General features: G+C 40.3%; 2 protein-coding genes across 3 annotated transcripts; one reads left to right on the top strand and one right to left on the bottom strand.

Moving 5' to 3' along the window:
• The first annotated feature begins 995 nt into the window (after positions 1-995).
• gsdmeb (gasdermin Eb) lies at positions 996-7,326 on the top strand. 2 transcript variants are annotated; one of them, XM_016680686.1, is made up of 10 exons: positions 996-1,136; positions 1,420-1,648; positions 1,742-1,934; positions 2,173-2,347; positions 2,954-3,074; positions 3,159-3,257; positions 5,538-5,665; positions 5,747-5,918; positions 6,011-6,084; positions 6,168-7,326. In XM_016680686.1, exons 2-10 carry the CDS (start codon positions 1,444-1,446, stop codon positions 6,384-6,386), a joined length of 1,386 nt encoding a protein of 461 aa, XP_016536172.1. In that variant the 5' UTR covers positions 996-1,136; positions 1,420-1,443; the 3' UTR covers positions 6,387-7,326. The 2 variants fall into 2 exon arrangements, with proteins under 2 accessions (XP_016536172.1, XP_007570012.1); XM_007569950.2 differs by having other exon boundaries at positions 1,414-1,648.
• Positions 7,327-7,597: 271 nt separating this feature from the next.
• pals2a (protein associated with LIN7 2, MAGUK p55 family member a) lies at positions 7,598-17,925 on the bottom strand. Its single transcript, XM_007569949.2, has 14 exons — positions 17,751-17,925; positions 15,320-15,404; positions 14,497-14,619; positions 13,767-13,885; positions 13,281-13,433; positions 12,551-12,700; positions 12,147-12,374; positions 10,685-10,816; positions 10,036-10,138; positions 9,868-9,939; positions 9,614-9,775; positions 9,000-9,202; positions 8,791-8,919; positions 7,598-8,685 (listed from the first exon to the last, which is right to left on the bottom strand). The coding sequence occupies exons 3-14, from the start codon at positions 14,525-14,527 to the stop codon at positions 8,509-8,511; spliced, it is 1,659 nt and encodes a 552-aa protein (XP_007570011.1). The 5' UTR covers positions 14,528-14,619; positions 15,320-15,404; positions 17,751-17,925; the 3' UTR covers positions 7,598-8,508.
• Between the last annotated feature and the right edge of the window lie 254 nt (positions 17,926-18,179).

Genomic DNA, 18,179 nt, shown 5'->3' with positions numbered 1-18,179 from the left:
TCTTGAAAGCAGTAAAGTCTTTGCTGATATGCAGGCGCTTTATGCTTACCTTTGGTGTAAAGGTAAGCATAAAGTGCCTGCATAACCCTTTCACACCCTACAACTCGCTGTAAAATGAAATCTTTGTGATTAAGTGGAAAGAGTGTGGCTTGCAACAATGTAAAACTGCTGAGATACAAATAATTATCCTGGAGATCTTTGAAATGTTATTAGATATTTTAAAAGCTGTAAGACATCATTCCAGTTTTCTAATGAGCCAAATTAACCTAACTAAAAATGTCGTAGCTGAAAAATTTATTTTTCAAGAAAAGGAAAATCTGTGCACCTTATTTGAACGCTTAGGTTGTCTCCACTCTTAGAACAGAAACTTCGAGTGATTGAATTTTAGCGGCCACTAGGTGGCAACATAGATCAATAATTTGAGTGAATCTATTGGTGCCTAAACGTTTTGCCTTGGGGGCCAAAATAACAGAAAAAGTTCTTGGGGGTCACAACAGCAATAGTCATAATAATGTTAATAATAGCAAATAAAACATTTATTATTTTACACATTTTTATTTGATCTGCTCAATAATAAACTCAACAAGCAATATTCTATTTAATCTAATAAAAAAAAATCTAATCTTGCAAGAAAAACAGAACAGAAACAAAACAGAACATGGGTTACTTTCTCCTGAAACATAAAATAAAAATCCATCTTTAATGGCCTACTATGCAGATTCTTTTCATTCCAGAATTGTGGTCGGAGGCCGAACAAAGTTAATCAGAGGGCCGCAAATGGCCCCCATTCCGCACTTTGGCCTCTCCTCATTTACAGCAAATCTTCCAGTCGTGATGTCGTTCTGCGAATATAATCGATGCTCGCTTTTATTTGTTGCTTCAACAAGCACATTTAGAAGTCCACTAGAGAACGCTTGTCAAGAAAAGAGATGTTCTCTGTAGAAGTGATTTTAATAACACTGACTGACTAAAGGAAGAGAAAGTAGAGGAAGCGCTTCCTGTACTGAGGGCGGGGCTTTTTCGAGTCCTTTGTCCAAAACACACTGAATAACAACAGTATAATAGTAGTTAGCACCTCCTTTGTCACCTAACTTTTATAACTAGCTTAGCACTAAAGCAAGAACTTCAGAGAAGCGGTAAGAACATGCTTCATGTGTATATATTGTGTTGTTTTTGACGTTTTATTGATAAACGGACAGCTTGGATAAAGAAAATGGTGCTTGTAGATGCTAGGTGGTTTGAGCTACTTTAGACGTTGAACGTGTTTAAACCGAGTTTTGCTTCTTTTTTTTAACTTCAAGGGATAAGAGAGGAGATACGTTTTTATCAATTAGCACCTGGATCCTCCAGAATCCAGGTGAACGTAAGCATAACCGCTTCTTATTTCTAGCTAACCTGATTTCTCTTTGTCAGTCAAAGGTTTTTTTATGAACCGCGGGAGAAATGTTTGCCATAGCAACCAAAAACTTTGTGAAGGAGGTGGATAATAGGGGCTTACTGATCCCAGTGTCCAGCCTGAATGACAACATGGAGCTTCTGACGGTGGTGGTGAAGCATAAACGCTCCTGGTTCTGGCAGAAACCCAAATACCTGCCAACTGATTTCACCCTGAACGACCTGCTGGCAGGAGATCCACCCATAACACCAAGTAAGTTAAAAAAAAAAAACACTCGTGGGTTTTTTAAGCATTTGCTTAAAGTAAGTGACAGCCAACCTTTAAAGGGTTTATTTATATTTACAGCTGTGCTAGATATAGACTTCATCAAGTACAGCAGCACATATGGCGGAGGCATGGAGGGAAGCATGGATGCTAGTTTTGTCAAAGCCAAATTGAACGTAAAGAGTGAAGACTCCTCCAAACTCCAGTCGTCCTTCGGTAGTCTGAAGAAACATGAAGCGGACGTCCCGAAACTGATGCGAGAATCCAAAGGCAGGTTAGCTCCCCTAACTGAGTCCACTCTGATAGATTTAAATGTCCCACTGAAGATACAGTATATAAACAGAAGGATGTTTTCCCCCCCTCAACCATAAAGTTTATGAGGGAGTTATTAGAGATTATCATCTTTTTCTATGTACAATAGATAAACATATAAAATAAAATTACAGGCCTGTCAGTACTTTCATAGAACCAGACTTTCTCTGATTATTGTACATGTGTGTGTTTTTTTTAAGAGTTCTGGACATGTCACACTCTCTGATCCAGCAGACGAAAGAGAAACAGAAAAATGTGTTTGCCATTGTGAAGGAGCGCATCGTGACCACACAGCCATGTTCAGTCATAGAGGACGTGCAGCAGCAAGGATTGCTCGCGGGGAGTCTAATTCCCTGCGCCCCCAAAGCGTCTAAAGTACAGTGAATAAGAACAAACAGACACCAAACACATTCATGTTTACAGTATCTGTATGTTAAGTTTATTGTAAAAGTACTTTTGTTCCTTTTTTGCCTGTACGATGATTGTGCGAACCGAGTTCTCTTTTTCATTTTGCCCAATGTAAATATGGCAGATTTGAGAAATGGGCTATCGCTAGGTGTCCTACTGTTCCTGAAACTAGTTTCAGTTCTGCATGCAACTTGGTAAATCAATAGCTGTTGAGCAGAGGGAGCCGATCATATATTGTTCTATTTAAAAAGGAAGCAACGTGGTGGCGACTGCATGCACGCACACCACATCTTAGTCACTGTAGATACAAGTCTAAAATTGGATTTAAATAATGTCCAAGTCTAGAAAATGATTAAAAACATGTAACTTTGAATAAGATGAACATATTTTTAATTATTCATCTTCTCATTGTCTACATTATAAATTTTCATTGGCACAATCTATAAAAGTTAAGCAACCATTTCCAGTTCAGTAAAAAGCTAAAACCTGAGTTTTGCTTTTAAAAAAGACAAATTTTGTTGCGGTATATTATGCCTGAGCATTCCTGAAGCTCTGCTAACTCCCCCCCCCCAGATTTTACTGACAGAAAATGGAAAGTTGAGCAAAGACAGCAACGTCACAATGGAGATTCCTCCGCACACCACGATAGCCTACGGCATTATAGAGCTGGAGATCAAAAACGACGGGCAGTTTGGTGAGGATGCTCTCAACTGTATTTAACAACTTTCGCTAATTTAACAAGACAAAAGTGATGAACTGTCTGAACTGTTTTCCACAGAGCTGTGTGTGATGTCAGGCGGAGGTTTTGAAGTAGACGGCCACAGCAAGAAGAGCCTGATGTCTGCCTCAGCACCAAAGAACAACATGACTCAGCAGGGTAAAATTACTGGGGTTTTTTTTTTTTGTCTCTTTTCTTTTTTTCTGTCTTATCTTTTTAATAGAAAATAGCGTCATTGATGATAAGTCACAAATACATCCTGAAGCTTTAGGATTATAGTAGTATGATAGCCATATGCTCTCACTTTACATTAGTGGATCTTTTCTGGCCCGTGTGAAAATCCGGCAGTGCAGATTAGTTGTATAACCAAATGAGTCGAGACATTTCTATTTTTTTTAATTTTTTGTTTAGATTTAAAGGAGAATTTAAATTAGTCCTGAACAGTATTACCTCTGGCTTTAACGTGTTCTTTGCTCAGTAACCACTCTTTTCTGATCAGGGGTTGCCGACTGTTCAGTAGACGAGGATGAAAAACTAAAGGAGACAGAGCTTTTGCAACAGGGACCTTCAGACTCTGGAACTGTCTCCGTCTGAACTTGAGATTTGTGGATTCGGTGGCCTTGTTTCAGAGCCCAAAACATTTTACACTAGCCTTTGTTTTCATTTTGTTTTTTGTTTTTTAAAAGCGCTTTGTAATACTTTTCTTTAAATAAAAACTTTACTTACTCACTCTTTGCCCTCATTGTCAGCCGCAGACCTGACTTTTTCATTGCTTTGCCAATCGACATACCTTTGACTTTAGTCATTCAGGCATATTAGAGATTCTGAGTGATTCTGAATCAGTGTGGCATTGACACATTAATGCACAACAAAGAAAAGAACCCATTTTAAATCTGACCACTTCACACTTTATTACTAGCAGCCTTTTTCTGAAGCTTTTTAAGGTTTTATACTGCTTCTTTACCCCATTACTTGACCAGGTCATTTATTTAGACACCTTCTGGAAAATATGCTTCAATAGTCAGGCGCAATAAAATCCAGCCAACGTCTAAGAAGTTAGGAGCTGACCTAAGACTATTGCTCAGCCCTGGCCACAGATACAATTTACAGTTGAAACCAAAGGTTTGCACTCACTGAATAAAAAGATACAGCTCTTTTTTTTTTCTCACTGCCTGAACTGAAATCAGACCATACTTACCTTGTTTTAGGTCATCTGTAATTACCTAAATTATTTATGTTCCCTAAATGCCACAACAATGAGAGAGAGAATATTGTCATATGTATTTATTAATGTCTTCTGAATCAGAAGTCTACATACATTTAGCCTTGTATTTGGCAGCTTTACCTTTGACCTGTATGACTCGGTTCAGATGTGGGTTTCCTTCTCACTGTAGCTTGTTGGAGTTCTGGCTCATTCCTCCAGACAGAACTGCTGGAACTGGGTCAGGTTCGCAGGCTGCCTCACTTGCATGCGCCTTTTGACATCCATCCGTCCATTTTCTGCTGGATTGAGATCAGAGCTTCGTGAAGGCTACACCAAAACATTGATTTCGTTTGGCGGTATTTCTAGGGTCACTCTCCTGGCTGATATCTTTAGACGCTGCTTCAATATTTCCACATTCATGCCGTCTATTTTATAACCAGTTCATCCTGCAGGAAAACAGCCCCACAACATGATACTGTCACCACCGTGCTTCACAGTTGAGATGGTGTTCACAGGCTTCCAAGCATCCCCCTTTTTTCCAATGCTCATTACGCCCCAAACAGTTCCACTTTAGTTTCATCAGACCACAGGACATGTCTCCAATATGAAGGCCTTTGACCCTGTGTGCATTTGTAAACTGCAATATGGCTTTTTTTATGTCTGTTAAAATAATGGCTTCCTTCCTGCTGAGTGACCTTCCACCCCATGTCTATGAATAGAGACACTGACTTACTGGCTTCAGCAGCGTCTTCACAGCGTCTTTGGCTTTTGTTCTGAGGCTGATTTGCACGTTTTGAACCAAAAGACGTTAATCTCTGGGATACAGAACCCGTCTCCTTCCTGGGTGGCACGATGGGTTGGACATCCCCATCATGTCTGTATTTAAACATAATTGTTTGAACAGCTGGATATTGAAGCTTCTCCAAATTGTTCCCAAAGATGAACCAGAGTTGCAACACACTTATGTTCCTGGAATCTCGGCTGATTTGCTTCGGCTTTCCTATTGTGCCAAACAAGAAGCAGTGTGTTTGAGTACAGCCACAGATGTGGCTGCAATTAACTCAAATGTGTCACATGTGAAAAATACTCAAACCAAAGTCTGAGTATTTTTGAGTATCCATAGAATCATAGGAACCCTGAATGTGTCCCTGTCATTGTTCACTGTTTTACTTTAGGCAAAGTAAAAGATTTGTATCTTTGTAAAACATGACGTAATTTGATGGTTTTTATCCCAGAACTGGAGAAACTGAAGGATCATTTCCAGCAGCTTTCCACCCTCCCGGCCTCCACCAGGTCATCTCTGCTCCGGCACATCACAGAACTGATGCAGGAACCGGCAGCCATCTGCACACTTCAGAACATGGTACAGAGCCACACTGATGCGCCTGGTTTTTATCATAACATCGACGCAGCAGGTAACTGTAGACGCTTCTCTTTGTGACAGCTGGACCGGATGTGTCTGGGTAAGAAACCCAGCCTGCATAATGATGGATTAAAGGAATCTCAGCAACAGAGCATCCAAGCAGTTTTTGAAGTGTTGGAGCAGCCTGGTGCAGAGGAGCAGACTCAGAGCCCAGTCTTCACTGCATTGCATCTGGTTGTCAGTGCATTAGAGGGTAAGAAAAATGCCCAGTCTAGAAAAGAAAAAATTGAACTGTCGTATTTGTTTTTGTTTTGTTTTACATTGTTTATGGGTTTTATCTTTCAGAGTTACCAGATGATTGTCTTCCCGTTTTAAGTGTTTGCTGTAATCCTGCAACCCTACAGGCTTTGGAGCTGCTGGTTAGTGAGGATCATTTTAAAGGCAGAAGCTAAATTATTGTTTATTCATTCAAAACACATGGCTTTCCTTACATTTGTTCTAGGTGCAGTGTGCGTCAGGAAGCCGGGAGACGACTCTGAGCAGCACAGCACTGCCAGATGACGACTATGAAAGGACTGAACATGTTTTTGCCTCCTGTAATGTGTCTCTACGGAGAGACAGCGACGTGCTACGGGTTGAGATCAAGCACGAACAAGGAAATTATCCCCTGATTCTCTGCATCGCTATTAAAAGTCTCGCCTCGTTAGCCTGTGGTTGTTGAACCATACGAACTGAATACTGGTACTAAAAGGAAATCCAATATATTATGTTTTGCTTGGGGACTTAGCCTGGACATTTATAAATAAGTGCTTGAAACATAAATGCGAGAATTAACATCGGACTGAATATTTTTTATTGGTGGATTTTACATCATATAGGAATTGGACTTCATTGAATTGAATGTGATCAGACGTCGATACCCTAAATAGGCACCATCTGATAATTAGGAATCTTCTGTGTCAGCAAAATTTATGTTGTATGTTCTACTACAACACAGTTATTGTAGCCTCTTGTGGCTTGAGATTGTTTTTGCCCTTTTCAAATAATTGGTCACAAATCTTTTTTTTTTTTTTTTTTTTTTTTTTTTACATAAAACCAAAGAAGCCCTTTAGAAATTGATTTAGGCTTTAACTGTATGGCGTTTTCTTTATAGCTTTGTAATTTTGTGTTTTTATTTTGTAAAACACTTTGAACTGCCTTTCTGCTGAAAGGTGCTATACAAAAAACTTGTTTCACCGACAGCATCTAAGGCCGTCTTCTACTGCAAATGCTTGTATTCATGGGCCTCGTTTGCAAATTTTTAAACATGAGAAGTTGTGCATAACGGCATGATGGTCCTTCCTTATTGAATCTTATCTGAGAAAGATAGCCATTTTCCCCATTTCAAGTTAAAATTTTAGTTCATTTAGGATTTTCTGTGACAGATCAAGTAAAGATGATAGAATAGGTGGTTTACAAAAAATCTGAAGTGTGAACGACGTTTGTTATCCTGACACTTGAATACAGGTGTTTTGTGAAATTGCACAATTACAAGCTCCAATGGATTTCTGTGGGATTTTATTTGATGGACAAATGTAAGAGAAAATGTGTTAAGTGGAAGTAAATTGATGCATGTTTTTTTTTTTTTTTTCCCCACAAATAAAACTCTTCAGTGCAGCAGATATTTGTGGTCAGCTCCATTCTTTCTGATACCACTAAATAAAATCCAGGGAAATCATTTAATTTGATAACTGAGTGCATGAGAAGTTTTATGCTCAGTAAAAAATCCAGCTGGTCTATGAAGGCCTCAGAGGTTTGTTAGAGAAATTTTGTGAACAGCATCGTTAAGGTCAAGGAACACAGCAACATTGTTGTATATTTATGGAGAAATTCCTAAAACTGAATGTTTGCTTACAGGAGGGGATTTTTACTGGAAAAGATACGAAGCAGATCATTAGAAAACACCAGTTATTTTATTAAACATCTGAAAATACATCTCATCTGAAATCTTGTAAAATATACCTTTAATACGTAAATATGAACATTATTTAAAACTGTTAAGTTTTAGCATCATCACATCTAAAGGGATAGTTTACTGAGATGAAGTACCCTCTTCAACGGTCCTGGGTAAGTTTTTTTTTTTTTTTTTTTTTTTTTTAACACAAACACAGCACCAAATCCACTGGTTTAACAGTCTAAAAACTTAAATACTCTACCTGTTTAACAGTTAGCATTATTATCAGAATGGCTTTTGTGCTTCAGTGAACACTGGGTAAGCACTACAGTATTGCTTTGCTTTCTGTGCAACTTCAAACAGTGACCGGAGGAACAGTTTTCAGAGAAAACACCCAACGAAAATAATGTAGGGGAATACATTTGAGCAGTAAGAAGATATTAGAAACATGATGAATGACTAAGTTTGTAGTGACAATGACTCGAAGCAGTGGACACATACACTGTAAACTTAACACTGAGGTATCACAACCTTTTCTTTGACAGAGCCCTCATTTTAGGAGAATAAATAAAACTTACCCTTACATGATGTGAAATTCGACAAACTGACAGCTCATTTAAAAGCAATCTGACAGAAAAGCCTCATCCATTTAAATAGAAATGCTGTACTCTCTTAAAAAAACCAAAAACATATTTTCCACTAAATAAGTACACTTCCTGTTTTTTTTTTTTTTTTTTTGGACAGTTGCATAGTGTGTTGGAAAAGAAAACTGGCGATTTAGATTAAGGTGACGGATGCAGTTTGTACCGACGAGGTTGACGTCCCATTCTTCATGTGTGCAGCAGAGTGTTAAAAACCGTATTTAATCCCAGGCCCGGCAGCTCGGACAGCAGGTCCAGTAGGAGGAGCTTCAATACACCCAGCTAACTGGAACCCACTGCGGCTCGACAAATAATCGCTCCACGGCGTCTTGCAGCTTGTCGAACGCCTTGTCCAGGTTGTCATTGACTATAGTCAGGTCAAAGTAGTGGCTGTACGCCCGGCGGATCCTGGCGCTCTCATCTACCGTCTTCTTTAAGTCGTTCTCCTGCAACAGAAGCGGGAGTCCCATTACACTCTGACGGCAGCAGCTGCCGCTCAACAGCACCAACGATCAACTCGCGATGCGCGAACATGAATTTCTCAGGATTACCGTGAGGATTTTGGTGGTGAGGCCGGCATCGACCACGGCTTTGTGCATGTCTCTTAGTGTGTCCAGCTCAGGAGCAGCGATGAACACCACGAACGGCATGAACTCTGCAGTCTTCAACACCTTCAGGGCCTGTGCATAAACTGTGACGTCACGACCAAAGCTTCAGGGCAAAACGGCTCCGTATGCGGAAGGTGCTGATGAGATTTTACCTGGGGGTTCACGTCCAGGATGCACGTGCGGCCGGCCTGCACCACCTCGTGGATGGAGTCGATCTTGGTGCCGTAGAGGTTCCCGTCGTACTCGCCGTGCTCCAGGTACCGGCTCCCCTTGATGTCACGCTCCATCTCCTCCCGAGTCACAAAACAGTAGTTCTGCCCGTCTTTCTCCTCTTCTCTGGGGTGGCGGGACGTAACTAAAGCCAGAAAAAGTCAGGGAAAACGGTCACACATAGTGAATTGAAGAAGCATGTGAGATGTGAGAGACCAAAACAAAAAAGAACATAAATGAGGTGAAAAGGAAAATAAAAATCTGAAAAGTTTGGCATGCATTTATGTGATACCAATTTAAAAAAGTCTAAGCTATTTTTGAAAAGAATAATGGACAAAAAAAAACAAAAGTGTGTATTTGTGTAGTGCAGGTTGGGACAAACAACATGATCTGCATCTGGAACAACAATCTCTAGAAACGATTGACTCAGGGGAACTGAAACACTTTCAGAGTTTTTGTTTCTAAATTTGTCGGTGGAGACGTTCAATGTCTATGAATATCGGCAACACACTGTAGACGATTTCTATAAATGTCCAGGTTTTTCTGACACACTCACAGGGGACGGTGGCTCCATATCTCAAAGGATTCATAACAACAAGGCGGTTCTTCAGGCTCCTCCTTCCGACCCCCTGAGCGCCGATCAGAACCAGCGTTTTCCTTCGAAACGGAGGCATCCTGGCCACTTCCTCGTAGATCTGAAGCTCATAACGGTCAAACTCTGCTCAAGGCAATGCACACACTGAATGAGAACTGCATCGTCTCAGATGCATTTCGACGAAAACACCGTGAAGCACATTTGGTGACACACACCTGCGTTCTTAGAAGTGAGGTACATCATTTTTTTCTTCTTTTTCTTTGCAGTCAGAATCCCACAGAGCATCCCTGAAACACAAACGGCAGAGCCAAAGCGCAGCTGTCAGAGAGACTCAACAATGGTGTCTGGTTTGTTGGGAAACTGGGGACGTGACGTGTGCTGACCTGTACCAGCAGTGCCCCAGTCTCGCCTCACAAAAGCTTTTCTCTTCTCCTCCAAGCACTGACTGGGAATCAGGCCAGTCGCTCCACCAACAACTTTGCGTGCCTTTGTCGGAATTAAAACAGTTGAGAAAAGAAATGAGGTGGATCTCTTAAATGTGGCACTCAGGAAAAGAAAAAAAATACATTTAACTGAATCTCAACTACAATCTCTTATATATGCCACCACCTGGTGGCCCTATTCATTTTTGGTCCTTTAAAATGGAGATTGAGATTGTATTAAATCTATAATGTTGCTCCTGTACACAGTAAAGTTGTGGAAATGTTTTTATAAAAGGCCTTGACCTCTTTAGGAATTCATTGTTTATTTGTAAATGATACCAGAATAAATTAGATAAGATGAATCTAAAACATGTTAAGGTCAGTTAATCGGACATGCATGTGAAAACTAATGCAGATATACAAGGAGATCATTTCTTAAGCCTTGCTCAAAAGCAAAAGTAATAGTATTGAAATCACATGATTTCTTAGTATTTTGCAGCCCTACTCCAAACATCAAGGCAGAACACAGAAAAAAACAAAAGATGAAATAAATCAGGCCTGTGCAAATCTGAACATAGTATTTGAGTATTTCTTGGCGTTGTTGACTCACCTGCCACCAGTTGGGGTCATCCTTGTTGACAACATGAAGTATGTCTCCTTTGGCAAAGGCCAGACCTGCCTCTTTACAAGGGATCAGGTTATCTGTAGTTGGGTTGTAGCTGAAGTATGGCTTCAAATAAACCTACAATTTAAGAATTAAGTTAAAATTCAGTGCAAAAAAAAAAACAAACTTAAATGTATAAAATTCTCTTAAAAAATGCCTTTAAATATTTTACATTGGTGTGGAATCATTTTGGTGAAGTTCTGAGCACATTTAAGGGCATGCTGCAGCATCTAAAACAGGTTGAACCTGAACTACTCCATTTGAAAACCTTCATTTTGTTCTTAAGGCATTCAAAGATGAATCGGTGGGTGATGTGTCGGATCTGCATAACCCAGCTGTGTTTGTGCTCAATCTCGCTAAGCACAGGTTGGACCTTCTGCTTCAGGATTTTCCAGTAGAGTAGAAAGCAGTTGCTGCCAAACTGGCGGTGTGACCGTTTCTGTTTTATTCACAGATTTCCCTCTACATTGTTGGGGGGTTTTTTCAGGAGTTATGAGACACGGAAGCAAAGTTACTCAACAAGTTGTTCCAAGGTAAAAGGGGAATTTGAAAAGGGTCGTTACCCAGCAGGTTGTTACAAGGTAAAGAGTGAGTTAGTTGATACCATTTACTTTGCTTAGCTGGCCGTGAGAGGTTGAGCCTACATCCCCCAGAATTCCATGTGGGTCTGGATCAGAGTTTATTCTATATAATGAATATTCTATGAGATATGTTACCTGCTGATGTTGATCACATGTCTATCATGACATGTAGTGTTATGAATGTATTGTCCAACCCTACAACCACCATGTGTTGACAGCTGATGACTCTTGGCAGTGACATTTACCTCAGAACAGTCCCATAGATGTAATTTCTTCACTCCCTTTCTTATTGTTGAATTATGAAAACTGACATGTTTAACAGTGGAGTGGGCCTGCAGTGATAAAAGTAAAGCTGAAACCTGTGGGGAGCTTAAAATATATCAGGATGAGCATTGAATGATTTATTCTGTTAGCATAACTGAAAGCTAACAAGGACATTAAAAAACAGTAGAAAAGAGGGATTAATTGGTCCCATTTGGCAGAGATGTCAGTGTGTGACATAACCTTACACACTCTGCCAGTGTCAGCCTGCTGTGTGTGCCTGTTACAGTAAGGACCAGCAGGGTGTTCCAGTGAACAGAGTGGTACGTGTCCTACTTAGAGTGCAGGGTGTTATTAATAGTTCCTCGTGGACTCGGTTTTCAAACGCCTGGCATTCTGCGAACAGCCAGTCAGGCTGCTCCCACCCAGTCCTCGACAGGTTCAGGACAAATCCATCGCATCCCGAGTGAGAGTCCCTGTGTCTGGACTAGCTGTACGTCGAGGAACACGTCATTCGTTAGGACTGCGTGGGATTTGACCTGCTGGTGACGCTGCCTTCGCCTCACCTGCGGGGGCGCCGGTGCGTCTCTGTAGCTCGGCAGGACCTTGAGCGTGACGCTGCCGCTGCAGTTTCTCAGCAGCTCCTGGAGTTCCTCGGGGTTACTGCCCACTTCCTGACCGTTGACCTCCCGGATGACGTCGCCCGTGTGCAGCATCCCCTGCCTGTCGATGGAGCTGCCGTGCAGGATCCGCGTGACCACCATCTCCCCGTTCACCGCGCGGAACGTCACTCCCTGAAGGAGAGAACGAGTGGGTCGCTGAGAGTGACACGGCCTCTTGCTACGAAACAACTTTGACCAAGTCGAATTAAAACGCTGAACTGAATCACGTTAGATGGGAAAACGTGGATGGATTTTAAAGGGAATAAGCAGCGCTGCATGTCCTCCTCTGTAGAGACGCGGGTGCTTACCAAAGGCTCCCCGGTCTTTTTCTGGATGCCAATCACCCTCACAGCGTCGGCGGGCATTAGGGAACTTGGAGAGAGGGAATTGCTGTTTTCCATGTCCTTAGGCATTTCATAGGACTTCGCAGCCACCTTGTCATGAGCTTCGATTAAAGACTGAAACGGGAAGATAGGGAAAAATAAAAATAAAAAAAATCACTGCAACATCAATTTAGCAAAACTGTTTCTAAAGAATGACTCAAACTATTTTGCTTTGTTTATATCAGCGCTGACTGATGACTTGGAGAACATGACTCACCATTATTGCTGCCCTTACAGCAATAAAATAAAGCCAGCATCATTTATAGCAGCCATTTTACAGGATTAATGATGAAAGCCCTTCCCTCTTGTACCTTGTTTCCTCCACCATTAAAACCAACTCAAACGTGCTTTCTAGTGTTCACACAAACCCAACAAGAATTGTTTTCTGAGGATTTTATTTCAATATAAACTAATAGCCACAGACATGCACTGTCACTCTACTTATATAATTCTGCCTAAAGTTAATTTTAGCCTCTAATGCTGACCCAGAGTCTCAACATGACAACTTATGCTGTCATGCATCTAGAAGACTAAGGGAAAAATTGAAAAGAAAAAAGGCTCAAAATTTCATTCTTTCACAAGTTAAAAAAAAAAGCTTTGCCATCCTTTCTGATCCAATAAACCTTCAACAAACGAGGGATTACAGTGTTAATACCTTAAAGTGAGGCTCTTGGAGGATTCTGGCGAGCTCAGCTGCAGCAGGATCTTGTTCTTCGAGGTTGTTGAGGGAGTCCGAGATCTCTGTGAGCAGCTGAACGTTGTCGTCCCCCACAGCTTCTAGCTTCACTTCCTCAAGGCGCTCGTGGGCCTGAATCCACAAAGCGGCAGAAAAACGACTGAACTCCGTTGTATTTCAGGTTATTGCATCTTCTCTTTGTTTTAGTCAGTTTAAGAGTACAGATCAGTTAAAACATGACATTTTTTTTTTTACTCTTTTAACACTTTTTTCTATCACCTGCATATAAAACTAGGGCTGCACCGATTTCAATTTTCTGGTCAATCACCAATCTTTAAAAAGCTAGACCTGTCAAACCCTCAACACAAACTATGATCTTGGAAATTCCTCTCCTCTACAACGTTAGAATTTGCTTTTGCTAAGCAAGAACGCAAAGTAGTACTAATGGGAGGTTTGCTGCTTCACCTTAGCGAGAGAACGGACGATGGGGCTCTCCATGATTCCTTTGAGGAAGATGAGGTCAATATCTTTGGCTCCAGTTCCTGATGGCATGTCTTTGAGGTTGTCAAGAACCTGCTGCATGGCTGGAGAAGAACAACGATGCCTCAGACACAAGCTTGGCCAAACGAAAGACCATGACCAGCAGACAACTGGATGTTGGCTTGAAGTGGCATGATTTGCATTTGTGAAAGTAAAAATCGGAGCTGATTGTTACATCTACCGGGAAATAACTGCAGTAAAAAACTCTCATGGTACAAACAAGTTGACAGAAGTAAGCTTAAAAGCTTCAACCGCATCAACACAGATTCACATAGTTCAACAAGATTGGTCCAAAGAGCTGTAAAGCCACAAAATAATCAAAGATTTTTGCTTTTTTATTATTATTATTATTTTTAGCTCACGGAAGATGGCTAAAAATTTCTTTCAGCGTTTCCCTACACAGACATACAAGAATACACAGGTGTTTTCTTCCACCTTAGATAAGCAGATAAAACAGACATTCTGATGAATGATGGTGTTTGATTTAGTAAAGGCTTTTAATTACTTCAAAACATTTGTTTTGATAATGCAACATCAACTTTTTAGTTGACAATGTGAAATTCACAAGCAGCAACAGGACATAAAAAAATAGCAAAATTGTTAATGATACGAAATCAGAAGCAGCCATCTTAGTTTACTGTCCTCTGTGGCTTACCTGAGCCAGACTTTGCATTGGCAACGGTCATGTTGATTATTCTTGAGCTCAGGATGATCAAACTCTGAACACGCTCAGCAGCCGTCCAAATGCCCGTTTAAAAAAACCAGAGCAACTGCAGAGCTGAAGGGGCGACAGAAATCCAACAAGTCAGAACAGTTTACATTATGGTAACCACATCATACAAACCAGGAAATGGCATCTTACCGAGCTGACATGTTGGACTAATACAGACCCGAACTAGAGAATGAGAACAACTACAGAGCACAGAAAATATGCCTCCCTTTGGGTTTTATGTGAATCTCTCTAGCATGGATTTGCTATGAACTGGGGAAATAACAAAGATGTATGGAAGGGGCGCTAGAAAAAAAAATTCTTACTTTAATCTCAGAATTCTGAGTAAAAAGTCAGAATTCTGACTTTAATCTCAGAATTCTGAGATTAAAGTCAGAATTCCTTTAATCTCAGAATTCTGAGAAAGTCTGAATTCTGACTTTTCTGAGATTAAAGTCAGAACTGTTTTGTTTTTTTTCCAGTGGCCCTAATCCTCTTCCGCAAAGATGGCAACTGAATAAGGACTGAATATTATCTCTTTGGTTAAAGATTGTACAATTCACTCACAATAGAGGCTTTTTGTATTCATTCTCCCAAAACCGATCTATGATAGTAGGGAAATGTCAGGTGATGGCAGCCGTGGGTCTTCTAAACTCTATTTAGTTCTGCACGTTCTGCACCATCAATGAATAATACACACAGCCTCCTAATATGTGTGGTGTGAACTAAAAGCAGCCTTACCATTCTGACATGAATTTCAGGATCTTACCTATGAAGTGTGTTTAAATCATCAGAGCGGCAGGCTGCCTCCGAACCTCAGGTTTTCCTAAAAAACAGGCATCTGGTGCGTCTGCCTTTAACACAAAGAGGTAAAACAATCCACTGAGCATCAACAATTGTTTGAAAATGTGCCCGAAAGGCCTTTTAAATATTTAAAGAAGCCGATTACACTGATAATAACCTTTAGTTGTCTGATCCGTATAAGGGAGCGCTTTGTGGAAGTCAATCTAAATGGCCAAATTAAATAGTACCAGTTTGTTATGTAAAGTAAAACGTCAGTTGAGTTTCCTTTCCAAAGTCAACTGCTTGTGTTGTTTTTCTACAAAGAAGTACATAGATGCCGTTGAGGTAAAACAGGTGACCTCAAACGGCATCTGTACGTTATTATTCGACCGTGCCCTGACTTGTCATTGATGTTACAGAAACCAAACAGCTGATCATGTTGTCCTACTATTTATCCTATGAAGGATAAACAGATACTAAGGATTGTTTGTTTAAATTTTCAATTTCATTTAAAAAAAAATGGATTCAAAGCATAAAAGAAGCAAAAATCACATTAGCCTCTCCATTGGTAAGTCATTTCCCTTTCACAACTAAGAGTTACTTTTATTTTTTCAAATAGACCTTTTTAAATATTAGTCTCGACTGAGTATAGTAGGCTGATAAACACAGAGACGGGGCTGTCGGCAGCACTGCGCTGAAGTGCATACCGTAAAGGTGTGAAATGTGTGATATAACATTGCGCTGTCAATCAAATGGCCTCCAGTTTGTGTGTGCAGGAGGAGTGATAGAGAGAAAAGCCACAGCTCAATGTGCCACAAGTTTTCAACGGGCAAAAGGTCTCAGAGTTCCAGTAGATCGCACCTTTCATGGCCAATACCAATTTGAGTGCTTTTTTTCTTTTTGACATCTGACCTGCTAACTTTATTTTAACCAATTCCATTTCTGTCATTTTCTTCAGCATGTAAAAGAAAACATGAACAATAAATGTACTGTTGATTTCTCAGCAGAGGTAGAAGCTTAAAATCTTTTTTTAAATCTAGGAACAACAAGATTTTGCATAAGACTGCATAAAAACATGACCTTATCTGATTTCTGTTTGACTCAAAAAATGTTTACCAAGTTTCTGTTGCTTCATGCATTTAAAGACTGAAACTTATAAGCGTTCTTAGTTTTGAGGCAGATAACGAAAAACAAAAAAGACGGTCAAAGGACGACTGACTGACACTTCTCAGTGTGAGGTCTTAATTATTATGGGAAATGGTAACAATATCTGCATTCTGTCCTTTAGGGGCTGCGAGAGAAACAGAGCCGATCATAAACAGTTTTTCACCTCAAGTGTCTCAATCATCAACATCTAAGCATTAGATTATTTCTACAGGAGAAAGAAGCAGCTGCTTCACTCTTTGTTGATGCTTCCTCCGTATAAAGGAAATCAGCAAAGTCTTGATCCAAACTGAAAAAACATTCTAATTCATAAAAAGGAAAAAAATATATATCAATAAAAAAATATGTATCAGGTGAAGTAGCATATTATTAGCCTTGGCTGCTGTTTTATTAAATATCGCCACGGGCCACAGAAAAAGCCATATCTGTCGACTGCAACCTAAAATATAAGGAATCCTTTCATTTTCTTTTCTGTAATGACTTGAGTGAAAAAAAAAACTCTGTCGGTGAGTTACGCATGTAAGACCTTTCTTTATGCGAGTGAGTTAAATAGTATTTGAGAAGGATTGTAATCCAGCTAAAGTTATGAGAACAGAGTAATGTTAGAACATGCCACGTGATTTGCACTGATTGCATAAAGTAACCGTACAGGATTTGAGATTATGATAAAGTTGGGTTGAAACCATCTTCTCGGAGTCAACATGTTGAAAAGCTGTGCTGGCTCCACGGACTGAACTGCTGTCAAAGCTACACGTGTTTTTCGCTACTACTATAAGTAGCCTCTCTTGGCTAACTGACAGGAAAACTGACATTTCCATAATAATTTCCAATCACTTTCTATCAGTTTGACTTTAAATTAGTAAGACTACGCGCTGTCAGGCCCTCTTTAGTAACATTTTAAAAGAGTCGACCCTCTTTCATTTTGCAGTCCACATGCAGGTTAGCAATGCTAACAGGTAGCAACTGCTAGCTAGCTGTAAAATATCTTCCAAGTGTAACTAACTAAACTGTTGTGTCATATCTAAACATAAACGAGCTAGTTAAAGCAGCTGTGTTTTAAAGTTATTGCTTATTCATAAGCAGAGCAGTTTATCAGGGAGGCGAAACTAGCCGTTTACTAGTGCTGTGGAGCTAGCGAGTTGGGCGCTTTAACGTTACTCCACATTAGCCTCAGAGTTAATTAAACAAGAAGCAGCATGTCCAACATTGAAACGCTTGCTGCCCAAACCAATTTCAGTTAGGTTATAACATACCCAGTGTGCTGTAATCCTGTCACGCCTCCATGTTTTTTTCTTTATTCAACAGACTTATTAATCCCCGATCTCTCACGCAGCAGTAACTTGTGATTTCATGTCCAGCGTGCCTGCCCCTTTCTTCTCTCTCAGCTGCCTGTCCTCCACACACACTGGGTGAATGTCACGCAGAGCTGCTTCAAGTTATCTAACCCATTCAAACCCGCCACAACCATCGGAGACTTACACAAACTCAGACACTTATTTTCAATCTGCAACTGTCTCAGTTTTACATATCACAAACGACACTTTTCTCATCCCATCTTTTCCCTTTCAACTTGTGTGGAGATGTTCATTGTTGTTACCTTTAAACATTACTTTAGCTGTTCATCAGTTGCAAAAGCATTGCCAAGGTTCCCAGACCTTATAGAATAAATGCATCCCCACAGC

Source organism: Poecilia formosa, unplaced genomic scaffold, assembly GCF_000485575.1.
Source record: "Poecilia formosa unplaced genomic scaffold, Poecilia_formosa-5.1.2 Scaffold253, whole genome shotgun sequence".
Taxonomy (NCBI): Eukaryota; Metazoa; Chordata; class Actinopteri; order Cyprinodontiformes; family Poeciliidae; genus Poecilia; species Poecilia formosa.
The sequence above is the reverse complement of the archived record's forward strand: the minus strand, read 5'-3'. Positions and strand labels throughout refer to the sequence as shown.